This window comes from Salvia hispanica, chromosome 1 (assembly GCF_023119035.1).
Source record: "Salvia hispanica cultivar TCC Black 2014 chromosome 1, UniMelb_Shisp_WGS_1.0, whole genome shotgun sequence".
Lineage (NCBI taxonomy): Eukaryota > Viridiplantae > Streptophyta > Magnoliopsida > Lamiales > Lamiaceae > Salvia > Salvia hispanica.
Window position 1 is genome coordinate 53,003,629 of NC_062965.1, and position 9,131 is coordinate 53,012,759.

The 9,131-nt window shown below is 36.2% G+C and overlaps 1 protein-coding gene across 1 annotated transcript; it reads left to right on the forward strand.

The window, feature by feature from the left end:
• The first annotated feature begins 6,314 nt into the window (after positions 1 to 6,314).
• On the forward strand, positions 6,315 to 8,240 carry LOC125213756 (outer envelope pore protein 21, chloroplastic-like). Its single transcript, XM_048114480.1, has 5 exons — positions 6,315 to 6,502; positions 7,107 to 7,181; positions 7,470 to 7,622; positions 7,712 to 7,813; positions 7,936 to 8,240. The coding sequence occupies exons 1-5, from the start codon at positions 6,410 to 6,412 to the stop codon at positions 8,017 to 8,019; spliced, it is 507 nt and encodes a 168-aa protein (XP_047970437.1). The 5' UTR covers positions 6,315 to 6,409; the 3' UTR covers positions 8,020 to 8,240.
• The last annotated feature ends 891 nt before the right edge of the window (positions 8,241 to 9,131 follow it).

Below are 9,131 nucleotides of genomic sequence, written 5' to 3' on the forward strand. Positions count from 1 at the left end.
CACATTCCATTACCCATTCGACGAAGATAGGGTGGAATTTAAGTCCGAGCAAGATAGATCTCAAGAAATTGGATGGGTGGGATGATGCCCCCGTAGTACAATATGTACAATTGGATGGGTGGAATGGGTGGGATGATGCCCGGGGCAGCGGGGATGGGGGGCATGACACCAAATATGATGGGGATGGGGATGGGGATGGGTGGGACGATGCCGGGAATGGTGCAGACCATGCCTGGGGGAGGGGGTAGCAGGGCTACTCAAACATCTGGGGAAAATATCTATCGCCCATATATAGAGTTGTTGTCTTCTGATGCCAGGGCAGGGGCCGGGGCAGGGGCAAGGGCAAGGGAAAAGCCCCTGGCTCTTCCTCGCGAACGGTGTTAGAGGAGGAGACGAGAAAGAGGACGGTCTGGAGCGTGTGGGAAAACGTCGCGCTTGCGAAGGCCTGGGTCGGTGTAGTCGAGGATCCCTATGTCGGTGCTAACCAGCATATTGACAGACTGTGGCGTCGCATTAGTGATGCCTACCTCACCCACAAACCGGCTGGGGCGAAGCGTCGCAGTCCCAAGCAATGTCGGAAACAGTGGGATCGGTTGAGGCCTAAGCTTAGTCGATTTGCCGGCCTCTACCAAAACAACCTCCGCCAGGCAACCAGCGGTATGTCCGAGGAGGATGTGAAGAACCGTGCCTTGGCGCAGTACCCCAACAGAGCCTTGAAGTTCAAAGATTTCGACCAGTGGGAGGCCTATCTCGTGGTGAAGGATTCCCAAAGCAGTGGAAGTTCAAAGTTTTGTGCGGGTGTCGAAGCGGGCTGGCCGAAGCAGACGAAGATCAATGCTTCCGGTGAGTACATCAGCAGTGTTGGTTCGTACGAGCTCCCCGAAGCCGATGAAGTGGCCCCACTACCTCAATCAGACTCCCGCCGTCGTCGTCGTCCGATTGGGCAAAAGGCTGCGCAGCGGATGGCTAGGGGAAGCAGCAGCTGCAGCGGGTCGTTCGAGGTCCGATCGGAGGCCCCTAATTCCCCAGAGGATTACGACCGTCTCGCCCGCACGCAGCTAACGAGTAGCTTGGTACGGACCATGCATAGGTAGCATAACACGACCGATCATGTGTACAAAAGGATGTTGAAGGATGTCATCGATGGATGTCGGCGCGATTTGGGGATGCCACCCATTGGAGATGATGGCGCCGAGATTAGCGGCGGGGTCGACGGGGGCGGCAGGGGCGACGGGGACAACGCGGAGGAATCGGAGTGAGCCGAGACTAGCTTTGGGTTGCTTTTTTATGACTGTATTTTTTTTATTATGTTAAGTTTTTTTTATTATGTTAAGTTTTTTTCAATGAAGCGTTCGCAATTTCCCCGTATTCCGTGTCAAAATTTTAATTCCGTAACGTAATTATATAATTGTGATTTTTTTTTAAAGCGGGAAGGGCGGATTGTGCAAGGAAAGTCCTAGTGATGTGGCAGTGGGATGGGAAGTCTTAGTGACGTGGCAGGAGGTGTTTTTGGGAAGTTCTAGTGGATGTCCGAATGGGACATCCGTGCACTGGAGATGCTCTAACAAAAAGTAAACGAGCGCAATACTTATAAGAAAAATGTTTTAGAGACATAATGTCAATGTGACAATGGGGTTTAAATAGTAATTGTGCATTGAATTTTATTTTTGAAGAAATTTATATTTTGTGTATATACTTTATTACCCTTAAATTAATTAGCTTATTAAATACACTTATTTAAGGAAATATAACTAATCATGCAGGTATAGTTTTGTTTTGACAATGTGGGACCTACACATTTTGATGCATGATTTTTTTAATAGTATTTCTCATTTTTGTTACATTTATTTAAAGACATATTTTTATAATTTTATTAAATTAATAGTATATTTTATTGGTGAATAAAATGCGTAACAAACTAGATTTTATTGACTTTATATGAAATAATGGAATAAATACTAAAAAAATAATTAGCACAATGAAGTATTAAATTGTTTTTGTCTCATTTTAGTAAACTAATAATTAATCAAAATATTGATAAACTTATAGATGGTTACTTCACAATTAAATTGAAATAATCTTCAATATTGATAAATTTATTCTTTTTTGTTACGTTTTATTCACAATAATTTCTTTATAAAAATTTAAATTTACTATAGATGCAAAAAGTTTACTTGAATTCTTAATTCTTAACTTTTGGAACATTGCATTGAAGCTCGATTAAAAAAATCACATGTTCTAACTCATCTATTTAATATTTTAAAGATATATAATTAATACTATATTTTTTCTCATTTTTATATACAATATTGGTGTTATTGACTCAATTCACTATATTTTGTAACAAATTAGAATTTGATATATGATATATAGTTACATAGGGGAGTGATCAATTGTTAACTCATCACTTAATTGCTAACTACAATTAATTTAAGGCTATAGGATTTTAGAAAACGTGTGGTCTACAATTTTCCATGTGTAATTTTCGTTTTTATTAATAAAATAAAAAAAGATAAAAAAAAAACGCCAAATTAGGGTTTTAGATGAAAATGTCAATATAGTGTTTCCGAAAATATCAACACAATGCTTTGAGAATGTCAACACAATGCTTTAAGAATGTTAACTCATTGCTTATATTGACATTCTACATGTATTATATTGACATATTTTATATAGTATGTTGACATTTCTGCTTTACGAAAAAATTGAAAATATTTCGTCCTTTTTCCACCTTTCGCCATTTAAGCTCATTTTCGACCCTTTTTCTACACATTCTTCACAAAATGGTCAAAATACCAAAAACATAGAGAAGTAGCTATAAACCATGTCTCAAAATACACAATATACGATCAAATTCAAGTAAAACTACCCTCTAAAATCATGTAAAATCCAAGTGAATCATTTGTTGATCGTATTGACATTTCGTGGTTGATGATCTAAGCCCTTAATTTGAATATCTAATGGCTATTATTTAGTTGTAGTTAGCAATTAGGTATTGAGTTAGCAATATAACACTCCCCTAGTTACATATTCTCTCTTTTTAAGTTCTTAATTTGTGAAACTTTGTGTTGATCTCAATTAAAAAATAATTACATATTTTTAATTCATGTAATATTTAATATTCTAAAGATATATAGTTAATATTTTCTCTCTCTTTTTTTAAGATATTAGAGTTCTTGTATATTCACTATATTAACAACAAATTAAATTTTGATATATGATGGAGTAGTATAATTTATACTGATTGGGTTTGTGGTTTTGATTTTAATTATTTGTTCCAAAATTTTACTAATTATTTTTAAAATTCTTAATTTGAGTGTCAGAGTCTTACTAGTACTAGTCAATTAAAATAAAAGAATTATTTGATGTAACAAAGGCTATAGAAAATAACACAAAAAAATCTGGTAACACAAAAAAATACTTCAACATAATAACTATTATTTTATTATAAATTAAAATTTGAAAAAGAAAAATGTTTTAATTTTTAGTTTTTTTTCATATATTAAAATAAGTGATTTCATTGTTGTATATTTTACGATATTAAAAAAAAACAAGCTATAAAGGAATAGTAATTCTATATTAAGTTATCAAATTATTTTATAATTAAATATAATATTTTAGTTATATGGTGTTTAAACTAATACTACTGATAAATTTATAATCTATATTAATATTTTTTAAAAGAGGAAACCTCCTTTTAAGTCTATGAACTTTGCCAAAGTATCATTTTAGGTCCATCAATTATGGGTTAATATCATTTGAGGTATTTTGAATTTTTTTGGGACAAAAATGCCCTTAAGACCTAAAGGTCAATTTGGATAATTCTTTCGCCAATCATCTTGCGTCAGAGACATAGAATCCAACAATTTCTAACTGCAAATTTTTATATTTAAATTCAATTTAGATGTTAATTGACCTCCATTTTGAAATTCATCTCCGAATGACAATCCAAATTAATAGCTATCTAATTTCAAAACAAATAAACTAAATAGAATTCACACATCACCTATTGTAAGTTATTAAAATGCAGTTTAGATTGAAAAAGTAAAATAAAGTATCAAGTCCCAATTCACTATCATTAAATAATTAGTTATCTAATAATTGAAAAACTAACACATTTTTTACGGCAAATTTTAATTATATTTAAATTCAATTTGGATGGTAACTGAATTAAATAGTTGTAAAAAAATTGTTGGACTCTAGGTCTTTGACGCAATATGAGTAGCGAAAGAATTGTCCAAATTGCCCTTTGAAGACCTTAAGGGCATTTTCGTCCGAAAAAAGTTCAAAATACCTCAAATGATATTAACTTATAGTTCACGGACCTAAAATGATATTTTCAAAGTTCACGGACCTAAAATGATACTTTAGCAAAGTTCGTGGACCTAAAAAGATGTTCCTTCTTTTTAAAATACGTATTAATTAACATGGCAAAAGGATATATATACATATTAATTTTTCTGAAATCCATTTATAACTTTTATGCATGATTCAAGTTTATCTCCAATTAATGAATATGCATTTAGATAAATGTATTTAATTTGATTTGATTTTCCTTAACTAGATATATATTCATTTAATATGATATTAGGGTAAATTAGTTACCATATAAAATATAGCTATGGCAAAGTGACATAGGGTATTATGGCTTGGAGACAATTATGTCTCTAAATCACTACTCTACTTATCAATGGTACTAATAGTTGCCACATCAGCATGCCATATCATTCTGCAATGGTGGAGTCCTAGTGGATGCCCTATCTCTTATCCATTTTTCATTTTAATTTTAAATCATTGTTTTTTTTAATTTTATTGTTATTTACAAAAATACCAAAATATATTATATTAAACACCACAAATGCCAAAAAAAAAAAAAAAACTACATCATGCTTTAGCTAAAAAAAACTACATTTAAACTAAAATACTAAATTAAAAAAAACAAACTAGTCATCTAAATTTAGCCTCTGGCTCAAATTCTTGATCATCTTCTCCGTCCTCTGTCGGGCTTCCAGATCGGTTTCCTGACGAAGGCTGTTTTGGGCGTCAAATATAAACCTATACTGAACCACCTCGCGAAAACCTCTGAACTCCTCGATCAATGAGGTCATGAGCTGAGCAGATGTAGGAGGCGCAGCCTGTAGGGGAGCTGCCGATCCAGACGCTCCCACCTTCACCTTCCCTTTGGCTTGGGCTTTGGCAGCCTTGGTGTCAATGGGACGTCTAAAAGTAGACGTAGGCGTACCAGAACTCCCTTCCGTCCCTGTTCTTGTTGTAGATATAGCAGAAGTTGTTGATGTGGAGCTTGATCCGATCCCAACACTTGCGCAACTGAACCTTGAACCGTTTGAACTCCCACCTCAGTTTCACCTCATTGTAGTGTGCTTCAATGCGATCCCACATCCAGGCCGAAGTCTGGTTGTTGGAGGATATCGAATCCTCCGATATATCGTCCCAACACTGAGCCACCTTCACGTACTCCTCCAACTCGTAGTCAGTACACCCTGTTGCGTACTCTTCGTTAGGCTCGTCGGATGGGAGTGGGACTAGGACCGATGGCGCATTTTCTTTCAGCGCCATCTTCTTCCTCCTCCTCGGCGGCGGCGGCGTAGGGGCAGGAGGTTGCCCACAACTAGGTTCCATGTCGTCAACCCGATACTCCTCGATGTCGAAGAACGGATCGAACTCAGAGTCCGAAATGAAAATGGATCCTACAGATCCAGGCGTCTCAACACGGTAGTCTTCATGGACTGGGCACCGGGCGCCACTACCGCCGCCAAACATGGGCATACCGTCGTCGACACTATGGGGTTTGGGAATTGACTCGGATCCATTGTTGAAAGTGCGGATATTGAAAATAGAGAAGAGAAAGTGAAAGGTTTAGAGTGTTGGTGTGTGAAAAGAAGAAAAATTGAGAATTTATAGTGGTTTAAATTAGGGATTAAATAATTTTTTAAAAAAATGGAAAATGGTCCGATCGGGCTCGGGCATCGGCCTGCAATGGGAGCCTGATCTCACACCCGATGGATCAGACGAGAGATCAGTCGCGACCGAATTCTCGGTCGTCCTCGGGCATGCCCGACACTTGCAATGGATGGCCGAGCCTGATCTCGGACGATCGGACGTGAGATCGGGCATCCATTGTGGATGCTCTAAGCAAACATTTCATATTTAATGGGACAGACGGAATATAATTTACTTTTATTTTATAGTACTGGTATTAATTGAAATATTTATTTTTACAGTATTTAGAGTCGTGTTGTTAGACAATTTTTGGCGGTATTGCAACTTAGCGACGCTTAAATGGAAATGCGATTTCATTTTCCGCCATATCCATTTACAGCTTCAGTGGTTTGATAGCTGCAACCAAACCCTAGAGAGATTCAACAATTTCTTTTTGTTTGATTCGGAAATGGAAACTTCGTTTAGGTATGGTGGAGATTCCAAGTCTCTCCGAATTCATGCCAAGGAAAAAATCTCCATTTCCCCTAACTCCATCTTCCAGGTTGAAATTCCCTCTTTTTTTTTTTTTTTTTTGCTATATGAGCTATTTTTTAATCGTGTTTGCTTACTAACTTATGTATTTTTCATACTTTGAGTTACTTGTTGTTCATTAGGATATTGCTAGTAGAATAGTAGCTCAAATTCGAGTGTAAAATGAGCTTTTGAAGAATTTTGAGTGAAGTGTTATATTTGGGAATTGGATGGGCTTGTCAGTATTTTTTTTTAGTTAGAGATAAGGTGGAGATGAAGGGATGTGTGTGAAATTGAGTAATGCTGTTATGAAATGTTGAGGGTTCTTGTTTTTCATTATGATTTGGAAGCGGTCGGTAGCTCTTTCACTTGTTTGATTAGATTATTCAGGTTTTCGATTGTTTGTTCAAGCATGGCTTTAACTATCAGCTCAGTTGCTCGTCTCCTAATCACACAATGTAGTTATGTACCATGTTAAGAATTCTTGGTTTCTTGTTTTGTCTGGGTTGTTTCTATTTATGAGTTTCTAGAGGTGGCTTGATGTCACTTCCTACTTCACCTGTTTGATTAGATACTTGTGCTTTCGTTTGTTTGTACTAAAGTATTAATTCGATTGTGTGCATTCATATTGGCAGCTTCAAGGGGAGCTTGACACAAAGCTTGGAGCTCCTACTTTCGTGAACGGAATGCTTAGACACTTCCATCCTGTGGTATGTGTCTGTTTCGTGTTCTCCAATTGGTTAGATTGATTTCAATTCATCAACTCTTCAGCTGAATAGGTAACTAGTTCATGGAATAGAATTTAGCTCCGATTGTGTGTAAGAAAAATATTGGGAGTGGATTACGAAAGTCAGGGGATTGTTCTATAATTGAGACGAGTGATTGTAGTTCTTTTCTTCCTCATGAGCATAATATTGGCTTTGCTTTCCTAAGTGAGATAAAAGTCTTGATTCTTCTATGAGGCGATCAAGTTTGACATGCTTCCCCTACCTATGTAGTTATCCGCTAGCCTTGGTGTAGGAGTTTGGTACAATAGGCGGGATAAAGTGCACTACCACATACGTGGGAAGAAGACATTTTCTTTGACTGGCGATGGATTAGTTAACTTCAATGTTAAGGGTCGTTCTAATATCGATAAGGAATTGAAGCAGGTTAGTTCTTATTCTCACTAGCCTAGCACGCTATTTCCATGATTCTTGATATTTCTTCTGGGCCAACCTTAACATTATGTTCGGAACAGATTATTGATTATTCTGCTGCTACTGAGCTTGTTTGGAGCATCTTCAATGTAAAAAAGGACCAGGATGTACGCATCAAGTTGGGATACAATGTTATTGATAAGGTTTGTTCGCTCTCCCAGAGCCATTCTTGAATCACGTCACGTCACTAAGTCGAGCTGTTTGTGACATATGCTGCTACTTGACTTTTTAGTAACTCTTGGCTTATATATCGTCATGGTTGCAGATTCCATATATGCAAGTTCGTGAAAACAATTGGACTTTCAACATTGATCAGAATCGAAGATGGACTGTGAGGTATGACCTTTAAGATGGAATGTGATAGCTATGCTTGTCATGGTCTTTCATTTGGATTGTCTTAGCTACATATGATCGTAGGTGTTATCTTGAACAGATTCGAAACCTGAATTCAATTTTGTAAGACAATTTTCTTGTAAGTAGGAGCATGATGCTAATTGTATCATTAACACAAGCCAAAATTTGAACTTGATGCTCTGAGATTTGGATAAATAAATGAAAGTCCTATCATAATGCTCCAGTTTAGATTAGACCATAAATTAGAGTAATTCCTATTTGATCATCTTTATTGTAACTTTACTACTTACTACAATACCTAAATTTGGATAGGTTGAATAGTTGGGCCCAAGAAAGAGGGTTGGGATTCAAATTAGTTTTAGGTGGGTCGGTCTAATTTTTACCGACTAATATGTAGACACATATATTTTTACATTAATTGACAAGTTTGAGTTGAAAAGTGCAATACTAATCTGCCCAAAACCCAGTTTTAATTTAGGCCTTCATCTTAGACACACAAAGACAAAGTGCTTCAGATTACGTGTGGAATCATTTCCCCCTAAGTCAAATATTTGGACTTTATAGACGTGCAAGATTTAAAATTGCAATGAGAGAGAGAGAGAGATGCCAATCATGGGCCAAGTATGTAATTTTCGCCGATGATTACAAATGACAAAGTTGCAATTTTGGATGATATAAAGTTGTGTTTTGGATTGATATATCATTTTTTATTATAAGTTGATAATAAATATATAATCTCATTTGTCTCAGTCCTTGGCTGTGTTATTGTCTTAAGATTCTATTTCTACTAGTACTATTTATTAGCAATAAAATTGTAAAAAAAAGTCGAATATTTAATTATGTGATTTAGGTAAGATAAATATTTCAATAGGACGGAATCGACTGAATGTAAAAGTTAGGAGTGAATTTTTTTACAAAATATAAAAAAGTTGTAAAACAACTTTGTTTTGGTTCGTCTTTTTCTTCCACTATACCAACTTTTTTATCGATTTGTTCTTTTAGTTGGAGGGGTAGTGTTTAAAGAGATTTCTTTGGCATCAATTCATATTGAAAGAACGTGTCTCCAACATGCACATGGATGAGTATCTTTCTTACCAATATAGCATC

Excerpts from the sequence above, each read along its gene's own strand:
- LOC125213756 (XM_048114480.1), top strand. The coding sequence starts at position 6,410 with ATGGAAACTTCGTTTAGGTATGGTGGAGATTCCAAGTCTCTCCGAATT. Across the intron at positions 7,182-7,469 it reads TTAGACACTTCCATCCTGTG|TTATCCGCTAGCCTTGGTGT; the intron begins GTATGTGTCTGT and ends CTACCTATGTAG. Across the intron at positions 7,623-7,711 it reads TCGATAAGGAATTGAAGCAG|ATTATTGATTATTCTGCTGC; the intron begins GTTAGTTCTTAT and ends TGTTCGGAACAG.